Raw genomic sequence first — 20,011 nt, forward strand, 5'->3', positions numbered from 1 at the left:
TCTCTCTCTCTCTCTCTCTCTCTCTCTCTCTCTCTCTCTCTCTATAATAGATAAATGTAGTGATTTAAACTATGAAAGCCATCTTATGATGTGTATATACAATTATTTATCTTATAAGGAAAGGGCGTTAATAATGTTCATGTAACTTGTGCCCAATCCTTTTGCATTTTTTGGCAATAAAATATGTTTAAACTAAAGACTAGAATATGTACATGATTTTAAAATTTTGACACGAATACCGTCTACTCCAGAGGCCTTTTTGTTCCAAACTCGCTTGTTTTGCATTTTGACAAGACTTTTGTTATTATATTTCTACAAACTGTACTGAATATTTTTTCTCCACATCAGGTAGACGTCACTTGAGTGTGTATTAAGATCAGTGGTGTTTCAGTTTCTATCGATATCGTGTGCAACGAGAAAAAATCTAAAAAAAAAAGTAACAAATCCGGATTTATTTGTCCTATTTTGGGGATATATGGTTGTTTTAGTTTTTACATCTTTGATCATGGTGCAAAGCCCGCTTCCTTTCAGAGCGAGGTCGTGTTTATATTTGCTGCACGTTATTTCACCATCACCAAAAACACGACCAAGGGGAACCAAGCACACCTACAAACATGGTAAATAGTTCACTCTGTTCTATAGAATATTTATAGTTAATTTAAACTTGTTTTATGTCTAGAAGACTAATACGTTTCATTGTTCAAAAACATCTGGGTTCGCACAGTGCTGTACGTAACGTTACCAATCCACACGTGCACTGGTACACATGCTTTAGACGGAGTTCCCTCTGGCTCCATCATTACACTATCTGACATAACGATATTTTATGTAGTGCCAGACATTTATTTATCATTAACAGGTCGGGGAAATCCACTCACGCAAACTCGCCTATTACACGTTAATAGGGGTATGGATTTGTTACTAAAAATAGCCAAAATAACTTAAATCTTAACTTTTTCAAATTGTTTGTCCAAGTCGCATTTATTCGGTCATGAAACATAATACAAATGCAAAAAGGAACTTTATTTTCATGTGGGAAAGTACCAAAAATAGATGCAATATTTCCAGTAAAGTTACATCAAGTGTCCCAACGCTTTCAGTAAACATATTTTAGCAACCTTTTTTTTTTTTTTATTTGACACTTTTTTATTTTCCTTTTTGCATAATATAATGACAATGACAACACAATTTTACAACGGGGTACATGAATGCGAGAGAAAGTTTCAAATTGAACATATATTTGTTACACTCAGATTCTGCCTTGAAGAGCAGAGATATACTTTTGTTCGATTATATATGCTGCTGTGTTTATTACAACTGGAGTACCAATACATACCTATATAGCAAAAAAAGACATTTAATTTATTTTATTTTATACACATATAACTTTCATGCATCCATTCACACATTACAAAATACTTAATACTAGCATATCTATAAGGTAATTAAGTTAGATTATTTGGAACCATTTGTTTTCAAACTTGTTGTAATCCATATTCTATTTGTAAATTACCTGTTCTATCCGAATGTAGTCTTCCACGTCTTAGCAACATTATTTACCTTGTGAATTAATGCGATTTTTAATAATATCTTGCAAAAGTTACCGTTAAAGCGATTTGGGTTATTTTTAGTAACAAATCCATACTCCAACTGGCGTATAATAGGCTTGTTCAGTGCTCCAGATAACTTTTGAACATGTGGGGTTTTTCACCCCTACCTCTCCAAAGTGTTGGGGTGAAAACTTAAATTTTAAACCATGAAGTGCTGTAAAAGCAACGTTACCTGAAAATGTTGAAATAAGATGAATAATTTGTATGTGTTATTCTTATAGTATACGGTTAAGAATGACTCAAATTCATATTTTTGTGTTGTCTTGACATGTGGTATTATTTTTCCATTTCACTGTGATTGTGTTTAAATGTTTAAACCCAAAACTCAATGAGTTGCATATTTTTTTCGTTTGAATAGTACACATATCCTTCTTCGTTTTTTATCATTCCATATTCGAACAGCCCTTCTTGGCTCAAAGTCAGTTCAGGTCCTAACATGTTGATTTTCATCAATGTATTGACAGTTGCTGCTTTGAGAGAGCATCTTAACCGTGACTTTAGGCGGTTTTGCACACTGAATGATCGTTCACATTCTATTGATGTTATACACAAGGTTAATGCAATTTGTGCTAAAACAGAAAAGTTTGGAATCATTTTTGAATGAAGTAAAACTACCCGCCGATTGTTGACATTTTGATAGCGCCATAATTTAATTCTCTCTCGTGTTAGCGTTTGTAACAGGAGGCATTGATATGCAAGCGTCTCGGTGACTCACTGTAAGCGTATTATAATATGCTAAATTGGACCCGGAGACTGACGCAATGTTCCGGATTTTGCTTGCGTGAATTAAGCAAGTTCATTTTTTTCTTTTGCGTAATTTGTGAAATATCGTGCGTGAATACGCATTCACGCAAGCTATCTGGAGCACTGCTTGTTTGCGTATTATACCCAAGTTGGTTGTTTTCCCCAACCTGATTATGTCAAAATGAAACTGGTGTTTAGTTTGAACGTGATTCGAACCTTGAACTCTTCCAAAGTCTAGACAGACGCTCTACCTGGACGCCGACAAACAACCCAGCGCAGTTCTGCTACAGTTGTAGCGTAACCCCAACAATAAAAAACCCACAATTACTGTCACCAAATATGGGCAACAACTCGGACAGTAGATAGCTGACCATAAACAGCTACTAATCAGAATTAAATCTGAAGTCTTACGATTTCACAGACAAATGTCAAAATACCAGCTTGAAATATATATCTTTCAACCACAATCAGTCGTATGTGAATCCATTGTCTTGCATTTGTCCCATCTCCAATACAGAGCTGCATCAGTGTTTTCAGGTATCCTGAATGTTGTTTTCAATTTTTTATTCACAGTCCCGTTACAAAGAGATATAATGAGTGCTCAAATTGTGGAGTAGTCCCTACAGGAAAATCATGAGTCCAGAAGTCAAATATCTATTTCCTGTAATTAACCTGCGATTGCTCTTTGACGAGTGTCATTTAGGCTTATTACATACATGTACAGGCTCACTGAGGTCTTGTGTATATATATTCTACATCATACAGCTCAGAGTTCATTAGTGAAAATTATTATCAAGTTTTTAATAGAGTGCTGGTAATGCAGTATATACATTATAATATTAATCGGACCTTACGGTAGCATCTGTTATCATGTCACATCTCTTTAAGGTTACAGTATAAATACTTATTCTCCCACTCCATGTCATTTTATACCCTTCCTAGGTTATTTTAAGTTGGCCGGAGAACAAAATTCTCTAAAAATCCTGTGCTACCTGTACCATGAATTCCAAAATCTTTGTTGAAGGCTGGAGTGCAAACCACTTGGTTAAATCTGCTAAGTATGCAATCGTCAAAATGAGGGAAAATTTATCATGACCATGATAAATATACAACATGCCAAACATATACACCCTGGTAGTAATTTTGTGTGACAGGGGAAATTAACATCAGGTGATAGGCAAATATATGATAAGGTGAAAGTTTCCCAGTTCACATTATTGAATAAATATTAATTATTCAAGTGTAATTTGGAATCTTGATATGTGCATCTTATTGCTATCTTAGAATAAAAAGAAGGAGATATATAAGTGATTGTTGAACATTTTAGAGGTTATGTTACGGTATAAACTGTACAGGAAATCATGACCAACTGCAAAGTATATTTCAAACAGTTATACATGGAAATGTTGTTATTTAAGGAATGATTTTTATTTTTTCAACATTTATGAGGTCATAACAACAATGGGTTATGGACATATCGATTGCATGTAAAATATGTCCAAAAACCCATTGTTGTTATGACCTCATAAATGTTGAAAAAATAAATATCATTCCTTATATTTACATTGACGAATCCTTTCAGTGGATCGATATAACAACGAATAAAACAAATAAACAGGGTTTGTTCCTGCTTATACACGGGTGCAACGCAGTGGCGAGAACAGTGTTTTTTCGCGGGGAAATGTGACACTATCGTGAGAGATCTTAGCAACCGTCAACAACAATAACACAACAAAATGTAGTTCCATATTCAATGTTTATTTGTAGCACAGGACACGTGAATACGTGGATATTTCACAAAGCACAGTTCAATAATATTTTAAGATGTAAGAATTAAGCATCTAGGTCGGTCGTTCCGAGTGAGTAGTTTTTGTAGTGTATTACTACGCAGTGTGATCAGGTTACTATCAGTTCCCACGTGCTGAGATTCTATGAACACCTGTGTTATGCATTTATGAATGTAATTTTTGTTAATGGGTCTAAGCATACAGAATGTAAATATTGTAGTATTACTTTTATTGTACAAAAGAAAATGTCATGTTAAAATTAAAATTTGTATTTTACATATTTTAAATGCACTCTCTGTCCTTTTTTCAGCCTCAGAACGAACATATAGAACTCCATAGGAAACGTCATGGCTACAGATTGGACTACCATGAGAGAAAGTAAGGACATGTGTACTGTATATTAGTTATATGTACTGTATAGCAGTTGATATTCACTGTATATAACAGTTTATAATACTGTAAAGCAATCATATTTGTTTTATGTTCACGGCCTGAACATGTACACAGTCCACAAATTTAAATGCAATACACTAATTAGATATGCTTTGTTTATGTAAATCAACAAAGTTTTTCAAGCAGAACTTGTATTTATTGGAAGATTCTTTTTATAACAGATTGTATTATTAAGTTAAAATGTAATTACTTTTTTCTCTGTCTTTCTATTTCTTTGTAGGTTGAATAATATATCTCCAACTTCTGTTGTTTTAGAGTAAAATATTACAGATTTATAGGTTTAATTTCAATGTGCTGATACAAATTTCTTTGATTGAACCTTGTTAACAGGAGGAAGAAGGAGGGACGCCGTGCCCATGAAATGGCAGACAAGGCAAAGAAACTTAGAGGAATAAAGTGAGTCTGGAAATTTCTCAGTTATTGATGTCTGTATTGAAATTTATGTTTAGTTTACAGACACAATGAGGTTTATTTTGGTCAATCAAAATTTTTCGTAAAAATAAGTACCTACATTTTATGATAATTTGTGGATCATTTGATGAACAGAACATGGAATTTCTTTATATATGTACTAGGGGTATCACAATACGCCAAGAGTGTATCACAATATGCCAAGAGTGTATCACAATACACCAAGAGTGTATCACAATACGCCAAGAGTGTATCACAATACGCCAAGAGTGTATCACAATACGCCAAGAGTGTGTCACAATTTATTGTAATGCAGAATGAATATATTGCAATATGTATCCCAATATATTGTCATAGGAAGGATGTGCTCAATTTTATAATAATTTGTTAGAATATCTGTTAGAATTTGTAGTAATTTGCAAAGTTAAAACACCAAGCAACTACATAAAAATATGCTTTTGGAAAATATTGCGATACAGCAATATTTCATATCTGTATTGTTGTTCGATACCATCTGCCTGTGTATTGCGATATACCTGTTTTTCGATATATTGTGACAGCCCTAATATGAACAATATTACTATAACAGAGAAAGAAGTGATCTGCACATTCTGAACTTGTATAATAGTAGAACTAATTAAGACTTCCAGTAACTGAATGACACATTTCTGATTATTTTTCCAGAGCCAAATTACACAACAAGAAGAGACATTCAGAAAAAATACAGATGAAGAAAACGTAAGTGAAAGAAGTCAAGAGTTCAATTTTGATTCAGGAAACTATCATCAAAATTCCAATGGAAAAGATCAAGGGTTTTTTTGCATGGTTTCCTGTAAAAAAGTTACCACCTTCATAGTAAATTGAAGGAAGGTTGTTTTTTTGACACTTACAATATTTGAGGATTTATTTAGGTCACTGAATTATACATTAAATGAAGTGTGTCTAATTACATAAAATTTGAAGGCAATTACTGTTTTATTATTTAAAATAACATTTGGAAAACATTCTCTTCATTGATGACAAAAAAAAAATGTTTACATTCATGTACCATTTCTTCGATATTTTTTATTTTTTTTGAAAGACACTGATAATTTCATATTTCACGATCATATAATTACAATGTTTAAGGAAGAAATAGTTTGAATGAAATCATAGAATAGCTGTATTTTTTTTCTTAAAATATAAACAAGTCAACATACCTGGTAATTATAGTTAGAGAATGATTTGTTAACAGAATTAAGATGCATGAAGAGAGAAAGACAAAACAGAAGAAGGATGATGTGGTGCCAGACGGAGCAGTGCCTGCTTACCTGCTGGACAGAGAGGGACAGAGCCGTGCCAAAGTCCTATCTAACATGGTCAAACAAAAGAGGAAGGAAAAAGCTGTAAGTGACAGGTGTCCAGGTCCAGTGCTGTGTTCTACAAACCAATGATAATAGATAATTTCCCACATAAACTTAAACGCCACTCCCTCAGTGTTGTTGGTCACTTCCAAGGAAACTAAACTATAATCAGCAAGTATTGTTCTATAGCCATTTCCAAGGAAACTAAACTATAATCAGCAAGTATTGTTCTATAGCAATACACTTAAAATGGCAAATCAACAATAAAATTACAAAGAATGGTTTTGGTATGACAAACTGTAGTTCCCCACACACAAATATCAAGGTAGATTTTCTGTCCTGTGTTTAAACACAGACAAGAGTGAATTAACACTTCTTCCAAAAGTGAATTGAATAACAGTGTTCTTGTTCTCATTAATAAATGTTTAATGTAATTAGATAGAAGGCTCACAATTTTGTATGTTCATACATGTTTATACAGTGATGTCTATGATTCATATGGTACATTCCCTTGTCATTTAGGATTTTTGATTTACACACTGCAGAGAGTTTTGGGGACACAGATATAAGAGTCCAAGCCTCGTCCTGTGGGACTCACCAGATTTAAAAAACACATTATATTTCTTAGTAATGGGTCTCACTTAGATCTCACTTAAGGATCCCTGTACCACTGCCAAAAACCAGTATAAGAAATTGTCTTTTCCAGCATGACTACATCTTTGATAAACCATCTCTGAAAATAAAACCATACCTTGCAGGACACCGATTGAGCTACCTTGTCAACAGATGTGTCCTGACTGAATTGTACTAAAAGTATATCCAATGAGAAATTAAGGGGAGGTCACTGTATATATAGGAAAAAAACCTCAGTGCAGTTGGACAGGCATCCTTAATTTTTTTATACAACTATGCTTGCTTGTCTTGCTTAATGTTGTACATTCTCTATGTCACTTGAAGTTGATCCTTTGCTACTTTGTATTTTCTGTCATGTTTTCTGATAAAGAAATAATGATGTCCCATTAAACTTGATTTCAGGGTAAATGGGATGTACCTATTCCAAAGGTACGAGGAGTTAGTGAAGCAGAAGTATTTAAAGTAATAAAAACAGGAAAAACGAACCGTGAGTACCTCCTATACATCAGCAGTCAGTCTTTAGAGGCTATGCCAGAAATCTGTCAAATTAATACTGAAGTATCCTGATTCAGTCTATGTTTTATATTGGAAAGTATTATAAGTATTTATTTATATATTATAAAGTTTATACTTTTCCTACATTTACGGAAAGTAAGACAAAGCTAAATGTCCAATATTGCTTTTAAGATATCCTATATTCTCAACTCCCTTCAGACATACCAGGTATTTATTTAGGTGTAATCAGTACAGTTAAACCTGCTCATGCTACCACTTCCCTTAGGGCCCACTTGTATTTTGAGACCATTTCATTGTGAACTCTGCCTCCCTTGGAATGTATCTTTATGCAGGTTTGACCGTTAACACAGTCAAACGTTGCTAATTTGAACTGTTATACTATGAAAGGTATTTTTACAACAACAATTAATGTACTTTCCTCATCTGGAAATGAAGTTCTGAAGTGTTATCGGGAATGAAAAAACAACTTGTTCCACTTTTGCTTACTTAGATCTTGTAGTAAGAGAGGAAGAATAATTGAATTTGCATATCAATTCAACTTGAAAGATCTTTATGATGGAAAGTTTTTTAATTTTAGCATTTTAATAAATAATACTTAATTTCCAGTACTTTGTGTCATTTCAGGGAAAGGCTGGAAAAGAATGGTAACAAAAGTATGTTATGTTGGGGAAGGGTTTACAAGAAAACCGCCAAAGTTTGAAAGGTTTATCAGACCCATGGTAAGTTACCTTGCAAAATAATAGTTCAATGTTTTCTAAATTGATCATTGATATTTAATTATTTTTTTGTACAAATATACTAGTGTTTAAATGGAACAATTCAGATTATGCATTTTTAGTTCTGGATTAATTGCAAAACATTTTGATATGGCAATACGATTTTTATTTTTACCTTTTCAAAGATAAAATCACAAAAAAAAATGGTTTCACTTGGGATTTGCAACTTCTTACAACAATGTCTTCTTTGTACCATTTGGAATTGTCTCATGGCTAATGCTCAAATGACTTATGCCTACATCAAACTAATTTATTAATCACCCATACGTTCTTTATTAACATGTTCTACTACAATCTTAATTTGTCATGATGATAAAAACTGTTCTTATCCAGGGATTGCGGTTTAAAAAAGCACACGTCACACATCCAGAACTAAAAGCCACATTTTGTCTACCGATCATTGGAGTAAAGAAAAATCCTACATCAACCATGTTTACCTCGCTAGGAGTCATCACAAAGGGAACAGTTATAGAGGTATGGCGTCTTTACTATTCACAGCTTGAACTAAATGGTCAGTTGTCGCACATTTTCACTCAAAGTCTCTGTTCTCTATTTCCCTTTTAAAGGAATACCTTAAATTCGCAAGTACTTGATATTTTCAATAGAAATTGATGTAACCAGTTAATTTTCCAAGTTATCAGTTATTACCAGATCTTGGACAACGAGCCCATGAAGAAAAAGCATTACCTCATGTTTCTGTTTGTGTGTACATGTTTATTTAAACACAGCTACAAAGATGCGGGTGCAAGAATTTTTGATTGTTCAACTCACAAACAGAAAAGCTATAACACGTACAATTATTGGGCTAGGTTGATTTATGAACAATCGAAATACTAAAGTGGACCCATCCATAGAAAACTGGAGGCATAATTTACAAATTAATGAAATATGTGTTGGGGCAGGTGTTTTTTTATAGGAATAGGTGTTGTGTATGATCCTTCAGTGCTTGTTTAAGTTTAATTGCTCATCAGCACAAAAATTCCTTTAGCAGTTAATAATAATCTGAGGTGGCAAACATTGTCTCATATTGAAAATATTTTCATCAGAAACAGATATCAAGGAATGCATGTCCCATATGGGCCTCCAGTTGTAATTATTTTTCTGTCTTTCATTTGCTTCTCTTAAAGTCAAGTGTTAACCTATACTACTGGTCTGCTCAGTACATTTTAAGCTCACATGGTACCACATCGTCCGTCAACTTTTCCTTTAAACAACTTCTTCTTTAGAATGGACAGGTCCAGAGTCATGATATTTGGCTATAAGCTTCGTTGGTAGGAGCCCAACAATGTTTGAGAACGAAAATGACCTTATCATACTTTCAAGGTCACAGCGGTAAAATATGTCAAATGCTTCAAAACGACTTCTGTAGAACTGAAAGGTATAGAAACTTCATATTTGGCTGGTTGCTTCCTGGGATAGAGCCAGACAAAGTTTGGAAAAGAAAATGACCTTGACCTACTTTCAAGGTTTCAGGGGTCAAATGTGTCAAACACAGTATAGAATCTTCATATACAGCTGGTTGCTTCCTGGGATAGGTCAAGACAAAGTTTGAGGGAGAAAAAATGACCTTGACCTACTTTCAAGGTCACAAGTGTCAAATATGTCAAAGGCTTCAAACAACTTCTGAAGAACTAAAAGGTAAAGAATCTTCATATACAGCTGGTGCTTCCTGGGATAGAGCCTGACAAAGTTTAAGAATGAAAATGACCTTGACCTACTTTCAAGGTCACAGCGATCAAATATGTTAAACACTTCAAACGAATTCTTCTGAGGAACTGAAAGGTATAGAACCTAATATTTTGCTGGTAACTTCTTCAGATTGAGCACAACAAAGTTTGCGAATTAAGATGACCTTGACCTACTTTCAGGGTGACAGGGGTCAAATATGTCAAAAACATCAAACGACTTCTGATGAATAATCGAAAGGCATAGAATCATAATATTTGGCTGGTGGCTTCTTGGGATAAAGCTCACCAAAGTTTGCAAATGAAAATGACCTCAACCTACTTTAAAGGTCACAGAGGTCCACAACATTTTAAAAAATTTGTTCTGAAGAACTAAAGGAATGGATTCATCAGATTTGGCTGGTAGCTTCTTGGGATAGAGCCAACAAAGTTTGAGAAGGAAAATGACCTTGACCTACTAACAAGGTTACAGGCAAAAATATGTCAAACACTTCAAACAACTTCTGAAGAAGAACCAAAAAGCACAGAATCATATACTAATATTTGACTGGTAGATTCTTTCAACAGATGGAGCTGACAAAATTCGCGAGTGAAATATTTGTAGAACAGTATAATATTGAATAAGAATATTTTGCTTTAACTGCTTAAATATTCAGGTGAAAGATACAGGCCCTCTGTGCCTCTTGTTATGTGTTGATGGGCCATTTATTATTTATCAATCACCTGAACTATTGTAACAGAATGTGCTTTTTCGCTTTATTTCTAGGTAAACATCAGTGAATTGGGTCTAGTTACACAGGGAGGAAAAGTAATTTGGGGTAAGTCCAATAAGTTTATCAAAGTTACAGGAATGTTAAAAATAGTTTACTTCATGTTGGAGCACCAGTTAAGTTCAAAATTATGAAACGAAGTGCAGGCTTTTCCCTTCATTGTATTTATGTTCAGAGTAGCATTTAGTTAATATACCTTATGAACTTTTTCTATCAGAGGTACACACCATGAGATGGTGTCAGACATATATACTGCTTTTAATTGCTGTCTTTAGTTGAACTCTGGCTTCATCTGTTTGCAGGAAAATATGCCCAGGTGACCAACAATCCTGAAAATGATGGCTGTATCAATGCTGTGTTATTGGTGTAAACATAATTAAATCACGGAATCAGGGCACTATTGGACAGCCTGTGACAATATTCCGTAATCAGTTGACCATCAGACGGAATGTGATAATATTCCTTGATTACCAGCAGTGGACCATCAGATGGAATGTGATGTTATTCCGTGATTAATCTAATTTACCATCAGACAGCATGTGATTACTGTCCATGATCAGTGGCCTGTCAAACAGAAGTTTGATGAAATGTATCTCCAAACCAAAAACAGAATGTTAAAAAACATCCAGAGTTGATGTGTCATTGGACAGAATTGCGACTTGATTTTAATTGTGACCATCACATATGTTTGACCACACAGTACATGTGAAGGAGGGATCACTCATCAGAAAGTGCTCTTAAACAAGACAGACAAAAAAAATGAAAACTGTCCTACAATTAACCTGTTTTAAAAAGTTAAATTATGTCGAAAGATAACTGAACACGTCTTTGTGAAATGCGATTTAAAGAACATCTCATGGTCTGTGCCAGACTACAAGTTACATGAAGAATTCACCTTCGTGATTAATATGTGTTTTAAGTGCAGCAAATAAAATTAAACACATGTTAAAAACACCATCTAAATAAAGGGATATTTGTTCAATATATATCATATTGGACAATTATCAAACAGCAAACACATGTTCATTTTTTCTCACTCTCAAAGAAAACAAAAGTTTAAAACAGGAAATGTTACATCTAGAAATGAGTTTTGTGTATTATTAGACTCAGAAAATCTGTTATGTATGATGTCTAATTTATCGGAATACCAACACAGCTTTCACTGCCCTTTGAGGTGATCTTTTATCGACCCCCAAAAATTTGCTTTTGCTTCTGAATTCGAAAGGATTTGTCTACTTGAAAAGTCTTACAACTCCAAATTTAAGGGGGTAAGCTTTTTTAATTCTGAAAATGCTAAATGCCAAGAGTCGGCTGAAAGCCCTGCTGGGTTATACACAGTTAGGCAGTACATTGAAATGTCCATCATGGTTTCATTGCTACCTACAAGACATAAACCAAGAATGCCTAAAAAGGAATTGATCAGTGTATATATTACATAAAAATCTATAATACCAGTGTCTCAAATAGTTATACTGTCTGGTGGAAAACCAATTGTTCATTTGAACTATTAAATCTTTCATGAGGAAGAAATTATAACAAAATCTTGGCATGTCTTATTATAATAAGTGCATACGACTATTTGTCACAATAATGGTGTAAAATGCTGCTGTGTAACTTGTTCTCTGTAATGAATCTGTAGTTAATAATTTGAGCCAAAGTAAAATGCAAGGAATCGATTTCAAAACTTGACGGGAGCACTGGGGATACAGAACAATTGTCTGCGACACATCATGCAATAGCTATTTAAACTCTGACCAAGATGATGGCTATATGGCGAAGGAAATATGATCAAGTTCAGTATACAACATCTTCCCGAGAAATGCAAGTTCAAGTTTGGTGAATGGAAGTAAAATAGAAAATGTTCTGGTCAAAATTTGATATCAAAAATGAACAAGTGGTTATAACTGTATATAGTTTTCATTACTATATTGCCACCTCTAGATACATCATAACATGTACATAAATATTGTCAGTTTGGTTACTGTTTAGTAAAATGATATGATGTTATGCTGGGGACGAGAAATTGAAGGCAGCATATTCCGACAAATTTGAAAAATCTCTTAAGCAACATTGTTTGATATATAAAATGATTTTCATTAGCAAGGGGCTGTGCTTGTGAAATGGTTACTACTGCATTTAAATTTAGAAGTGGTACCTTAAAGTTAGTTTTTAGACAATTCCAATACCTCATATTGTAATATTGATCCTGGCTTTTGACAAACACTCCCAAGTTAATAGAATTCTTCTCTTACCTATAGCAGCTCACATCGAGTGATGACTTAAAATTAGCATCTGGACAAGTTCCCCCAGTAACTTGTTACATGAACTTCTATCTTTAGTCAAGGTGACTTTGACCTTAAGCTGATCATGCTCAATATCAGTAGTGATCCTATTCTTCCAAAGGGCAACTCGCAAACAAAGTCTTAAAGATTTTAAGATCCAAACAATAAAGCCAACTTTAGCAACACATATCAAACTTTGATGACTCATGCCCAAATTCAATAGGCGTTTCTCTTGGGTAACTCACAAACCACATCTAAGCTTTGTATGATTATTTGTTCCGAAGTTAGATTATGTAACTTTTTGTTTTTAGTAACAGAGACCTTGACCTTTGATGAATCGCACACAAAATCAATTTGATTCTTCTCTCCCTACTGTAACTCACATAGCATGTCTGACCTTTGTGCAATTATTTGTTCTGGAAATCCAGAAAAGAAAATTGTAAATGAAAGTTTGAGTTGTATTGTCTTTAGTAATTGTGACCTTGACCTTTGACAAACCATGCCAAAAATTAATAGGCATCAATCGTTGAAGTATCAAACTGTTTGGGCAACAATAGGGAGATTTGGTTGGATCTGTCTGTCTTTACAGCAATAGGTAAAACAGGTACAATATGTTTAGTTAGGGTTATTAGCTCCCCTGGCCCGACGGTGTCCGGCGTCAATATTTTACTTTAAACAACTTGTTCTCAATAACCGCAAGGCCCAAGGGTGATGATATTTGGCCAGAAGCAAACTGGGATAAAGGGCTACCAAGTTTGTTAAAATAAATGACCTTCACCTATATTCAAAGTCACAGGGGTCAATTGTCTTAAAAGTTTTAACAACTTCTCAATAACTAAAAGGACCAATATGGTGATATTTGGCCAGAATCGTGCTGGGATGAAGGACTACCAAGTTTGTTCAAATAATTGACCTTAACCGATATTCAAGGTCACAGGGGTCAAATATGGGATGAAGGGCTACCAAGTTTGTTCAAATGAATTACCTTGACCCACTTTCAAGGTCATAGGCGTCAAATATGTTAAAATCTTCAAACAACTTCTTCTCAATAACCAAAAGGCCCAGGGTACTGATATTGGGCCTGTGGCATGCTTAGATGAAGGGCTACCAAGTTTGTTCAAACAAGAGGCCCATAGGGCATGTATCGCTCACCTGGATATCCTATCAATCAAGGGAATATGCAAGAACCCAATGCCAATTCTTGTAGTATGTCTATATTAGATTTTTCATGCCCAGCAATTTAATGTATGGTTATGGGGTGGGGATCTTAACTGTTTCCAAGCTGTGACTCAGAAACTAGATCCCTAGGGTTGTGGCCAGACCCCAGGACCACCATTTGTACAATTTTGAATCCCTGCCTCCCATGAATGCTTTTGACCAAATATGATCGATATCCATGGCATAATTCTACATAAGAAGTTTATAGTAACATAGCTAAATTGCCCCCTTTTGGCCACGCCCCTCAGCCCCCTGAGAGGGTCAGCCCTGCCATTTGTACAATTTTGAATCTCCACTACCAAGGGATGCTTCCAGTCAAATGTGGTTGATATCCATCTCTTAGTTTCAGAGAAGAAGTCCCTTAAATCAATAGAGCCCAATTGCTCCCTTTTGGCCCTGCCCCTCAGGTCCCTGTGGGGGCCAGACCCACGGTTTATACAAAATTTGTTCCCTTTAACCCAAGGATACTTCAGACCAAATATGGAACAAATCCTTTCATTCCTACAGAAGAAGGATTTTAAAGAATTTGCTATATTTCCCCTATTGAGCCCCGCCCCTCAGGGGCCAGACCCATGCTTTATACAAAATTGGTTCCCCTTCCCCCAAGGATGCTTCAGACCAAATATGGAACAAATCCTTTCATTCCTACAGAAGAAGAAGGATTTTAAAGAATTTGCTATGTGTTCCCTATTGACCCTGCCCCTCAGACCCCCGGTTTATACAAAATTGGTTCCCCTTCCCCCAAGGATGCTTCAGACCAAATATGGAACAAATCCTTTAATTTCTACAGAAGAAGAATTTAAAAGAATTTGCTATATTTGCCCTATTGGGCCCTGCCCCTCAGCCCCCAGGGGGGCCAGACCCACCATTTATACAAAATTGGTTCCCCTTCCCCTAAGGATGCTTCTGACCAAAGGTGGTCAAAATGCAGGTGAGCTAATACATGACCTTGACCCACTTTCAAGGTCACAGAGTCAAATATGTTAAAATCTACGAACGACTTCTTCTTAATAACCAAAAGGCCCAGGGTACTGATATTGGGCCTGTAGCATGCTGGGATAAAGGGCTACCAAGTTTGTTCAAATGAATGACCTTGACCCACTTTCAAGGTCACAGGGGTCAAATATGTTAAAATCTTCAAACAACTTCTCAATAACCAAAAGGCCGAGGGTACTGATATTGGGCTTGTAACATGCTGAGATGAAGGGCTACCAAGTTTGTTAAAATGAATAACCTTAACCCACTTACAAAGTCACTGGGGTCGGACGTCTTAAAATCTTCAAATGACTTCTCAATAACCAAAAGGCCCAGGGTACTGATATTGCGCAAAGGGCTACCAAGTTTGTTGAAATGAATGACCTTGACCCACTTTCAACCTAATGCCCTTGTTCGACATTCAAGGTCACAGGCGTCATATGTTTAAATCTTTTAATAGGTTCTTATGAATCAAACACTGATATTCTGCCTGTAGCTGTATTTTAGTCCACTTTTAAGATAACAAGTGTGAGATTAATACCAGGTGAGCGACCAAGGCCCATTGGGCCTCTTGTTCCAATTATAAATTAATACATGTGTTGACAAGGAAGGACACAAGATTGTGTGGTGGGGTCACAAAAACATGTAACCTGCTGAACACAACACCCTCACGCAGGGATTGAGATTTCTTTGACTGCAACAACATCAAGTGCATGTATTCAGGTCCAAGTTAAGTTTCCCATTGTAATAAGTAAAACTGTTAACAAAACACATGTTACAATTTGATTTATTTTTTTACATGAACAACACACATTTAAACAAGATTGTTCTTGACTGCAAATTAACTTACATGTCAAAATGTTAAAATCACCCAGTAATTCGGGGGTATATTTAAACATCATATCCAAGAGAAGGTAAAATATAGATGTTTTCACAATTTTCTCGTACCGTAACCGTTCTGAATCGTCAACAATTCAGTATAATTTTAATAAGATCACTAAACAACAGAATGTCCATCTTGTTCCTGCTATAGTAGTGGATGTTTTGAAAGTGTTCTATTGCTATTAGTTCTGTGATCTATAAAAATACAATGTATATGGTACATAATTTTTCTTCATTGGAAAAGTACAGGTATCCATGAGAGAAAGGTAGAAACCCTCGTCTCTCTCGTCATTTATACACAAGTCTGTGCTTATCTAGCCATCTTACCACCTTTCTTAGGCATCACAGTTGCTACACAGTTCGATTCTCCATTTATCCAACAAACCAAACTCTATAAAAATGCTTGTATAACAATTCTCTGCTTTCCATTTCCATCCCATTTAAACTAATCAAACATTTCCTCTTCCTTATTCTTTTTGGACATGTCTTCAAATTCTTTGAAACGAGACAATCTATGTATTTCAGAGTCTCCTAATGGATCTCTTTTACGAGAAAGCATATCAGCAAACAATAGGGCTAGTGATGCTAGCGATGCAAAATACAATGCTCCTTTGGGCACTTTCATTTCTGTTTCAGAAATACCTGAAAGCATAAACAAGAGAAAAAGTATAAGCATATATATTTGAAGTGGGTATACATGTACATTTGCTACAACAAGAGGCCCAGGGGCCTTAATAGCTCACCTGGGATTATTGTATAGTTAAAATATGTTAGTTTTGTTCATGAATATCGTGTATAAAATTAGTGATGATCATGAGAGGAGGGCAAACTTGTTCCAGTGCTTTGGTCGGGGTCTTTGGCTTTTAATTAGTTATTAGAAATCCCTTCTCTTGTAGAGTAAGAGAAAATGTCCTCTATTTTCCCTATTAAGACATGCTCCACTGCCGCCCCCAGTGGGGCCACACCCTCCGTTTATACAAACTTGAAACCCCTTTGTTCAAAGATGCTCTAAAACAAATTTGGTCAAAATCATTCTTTTGGTTGACAACAAGATTTTTTTTAAAGATTTACCTAATTTCCCCCTATTTGGCCCCACCCTTCTGCCCCCATGGGGACCATACCCTCCGTTTATACAAACCTGAGAACCCTTTGGCCCATGATGCTCCAGACCAAATTTGGTTGAAATCCCTTCATCAGTACAAAAGGAGAAGGATCTTGGATGTTTTCCTCTATTTCCCCTAATGGGCCCCACCAATCTGCCCCTAGAAGGGGACCCACACACCTCAGTTTATACAAAATTGATTCTTTTGTCCCTAATCATGCTTCAGACTGCATTTGGTTAAAATCCCTTCACTTGTATAGCAGGAGAAAAAAAATCCTCTATTTCCCCTATTGGGCCCCGCCCCTCCGCCCCCAGAGGGGCCACACCCTCCGTTTATACAAACTTGAGTCTTCTTTGTCCAAAGATGCTCTAGGACAAATTTGGTCAAAATCCTTCAATTGGTTGAGAAGAAGAACATTTTTAAAGATTTACCTTTTTTCCCCTTATTTAGCCCCGCCCCTCTGCCCCGAGGGGGGGCTATACCGTCCGTTTATACAAAACTGAGAACCCTTTGGCCAATGATGCTCCTGACCAAGCTTCAGACTGCATTTGGTTTAAATCCCTTCACTTGTATAGTAGGAGAGAAAAAATCCTCTACTTCCCCTATTTGGCCCCGCCCCTCTGCCCCAAAAGAGGCCACACCCTCCGTTTATACAAACTTGAGTCTCCTTTGTCCAAAGATGCTCTAGGACAAATTTGGTCAAAATCCTTCAATTGGTTGAGAAGAAGAAGATTTTTAAAGATTTACCTATTTTCCCCCTATTTGGCCCCGCCCCTCTGCCCCCAGGGGGGTTATACCCTCCGTTTATACAAAACTGAGAACATTTTGGCCAATGATGCTCCTGACCAAATTTGGTCAAAATCCTCTGAGCCATTCAGGACAAGTAGCATTTTAAAGGAAAAAGTTGACGGACACCGGACGCTGCACCATGGGATAAGCTCACTTGGCCCTTCGGGCCAGGTGAGCTAAAAATTGTAAAACTGAATGTCAATTTGTCAAATAGAATCTATCTACATAGTACATGATATGCAATAGCCAAGGAATATGATGGAAATATACTGCCTTCCTGACAAGAAAGCTTTTTCAGCGATGTGGTATAACCCGTGGTAACACTCACTAGTTTAGCAATGTTGGCTCATTGAGGGTGGTCAGTGGCTGGATGGGTGCCCACACACTGACCCTGTGGTACCTTGTACGGCCAGTTCCCAGCTTTTAGATACTTTTTTTAAGAAGATCCCCAGTGACACTCTTCTGACTATCCTATCTATGGAAGCAGCGATGTATTGGTTCGTTCTTGGTACTGAATCATAGATATATGGTCCTCTTTTGTTTTTACATTAATGGTTTTGATGTTTCTCCAAATGAATCTTAGGGATGCATTGGTTTTGTTGGTAATGTAATTGATGTGGGTGTTCCATGAAAGATTTTAATGATATATAGTTAAGCCCAGGTATTTAGCCGAATCTGCTTTCTGGAGAATTGGTCCTAAAGAATGTATTAAAATGTGTGGGTCATTCTTTTCTTTGAGATGTGTAGTATTTCACATTTATCAGGGTTGAATGACATTAGCCAGTTTTGTTCCCACTTTTCCAGAACTGCGTCAGATGAAACAGTTACATGTACATAGACAATATTGTCGTCTGCAAAAAGTCTAACTTGACTTGTGGTAGAGTCTGGTAGATCATTAATATAGATTAGAAAAAGGCAGGGCCCCATGCCTTGGGAGGCTCCAGAGGGAACAAGCCGGACGAAGATTTGGTGTTACTTACAGCAACTTTCCCACTACGGTCAAGGAGAAAATGTTCGACCCAAGCAATAATTTTGCTGTGAATGCCAAAATAAACAAACTGTGTACCTATGACACGCCACTTTTTTTTAGCGAAAACGTCACCTTTGGTAATAGTTTACATTTTCTTCTTCTACTTCTTAATTTTACGGGGGCTCCATCAATGTTGATGTTTATGCCCTCGAAGGATAAAAGATTTCTAAACTTTCGCGGCTGTTTCCATTTATCTTTGAGGAAATATGGCAACCCACTACAAATTTCGTACACGAGCCCTGATAAACCACCTTAAGTTAAATTGTGTTAATCTAGAATCTACACTAACAGGAACATGTGTAACATTACTAATTATATTTACCGTTCAATGTGTTCGACAATGTTATGATGCCTGTCCGGATTCCGATTCAGTAATAATTTGTGTTTCCGTCTCGTTCGCCGTCGCTTTTAGGGCCTCCTGTTGCCTTTGATGTACCACAGCTGCTTTAAAGACTGGTAAAAAAATATACACTCCTCCTGCAAGACCAAACATAAGCGAAAAAAGTTTCGCACCGTGTTGGCTGCCTTTTTTTATCAACATTTCATTCGCAAGGATTACACACGAAGTGACACATACATGTGTGGAGTAACCTCTACGATCAGTGTACAGAAGATCACGGAAACGCTCAAAAGGCGTTTACAGTAGATAAGTCGGAGTCTGCTACGGAATCGTCCGGATCCCATTTGTCGCCCGACAGGAAAGCTCAAATAATTTTTTGGAGAAATTTTGCGTATGCACGAAATTTGGTAAATGCTATATTTGGTCTATTGGGATTCAATTTTGTTGCATAAACGATCTTGAAACGGAATCACAGAGACTCGCTTCTAAGAGGTAAAATTATCATACCACAACATGCATAATTTCTATTAATAATTCCCCATTAGGCAGTACCCAAATCGGATCAGTACTGAAATCGAATCACTTTTTGCAAAAATACTTTTAAATCAATAAATGTGTCAACAAATCAGTTATAACAATAATGTAGCCTTAGAATAGATGCACC

General features: G+C 36.0%; 1 protein-coding gene and 1 long non-coding RNA gene across 2 annotated transcripts; one reads left to right on the plus strand and one right to left on the minus strand.

The window, feature by feature from the left end:
• The first annotated feature begins 519 nt into the window (after nt 1-519).
• LOC110455020 (ribosome biogenesis protein NSA2 homolog) lies at nt 520-11,740 on the plus strand. Its single transcript, XM_021504902.1, has 10 exons — nt 520-617; nt 4,452-4,519; nt 4,925-4,990; nt 5,690-5,743; nt 6,240-6,390; nt 7,384-7,468; nt 8,122-8,216; nt 8,607-8,747; nt 10,725-10,776; nt 11,031-11,740. Exons 1-10 carry the CDS (start codon nt 615-617, stop codon nt 11,096-11,098), a joined length of 783 nt encoding a protein of 260 aa, XP_021360577.1. The 5' UTR covers nt 520-614; the 3' UTR covers nt 11,099-11,740.
• A 4,234-nt stretch (nt 11,741-15,974) lies between these two features.
• On the minus strand, nt 15,975-19,643 carry LOC110455001. The gene is made up of 2 exons (XR_002463414.1): nt 19,330-19,643; nt 15,975-16,727 (listed from the first exon to the last, which is right to left on the minus strand). It is a non-coding gene; the product is annotated as an uncharacterized LOC110455001 (long non-coding RNA).
• Between the last annotated feature and the right edge of the window lie 368 nt (nt 19,644-20,011).

This window comes from Mizuhopecten yessoensis, unplaced genomic scaffold (genome assembly GCF_002113885.1).
Source record: "Mizuhopecten yessoensis strain PY_sf001 unplaced genomic scaffold, ASM211388v2 scaffold8123, whole genome shotgun sequence".
Lineage (NCBI taxonomy): Eukaryota > Metazoa > Mollusca > Bivalvia > Pectinida > Pectinidae > Mizuhopecten > Mizuhopecten yessoensis.

Bases quoted from the DNA above. Each gene is read 5' to 3' on its own strand.
- LOC110455020 (XM_021504902.1), top strand. The intron at 4,520-4,924 runs GTAAGGACATGT...CCTTGTTAACAG, and splicing joins TTGGACTACCATGAGAGAAA to GAGGAAGAAGGAGGGACGCC. The intron at 4,991-5,689 runs GTGAGTCTGGAA...TTATTTTTCCAG, and splicing joins AAGAAACTTAGAGGAATAAA to AGCCAAATTACACAACAAGA.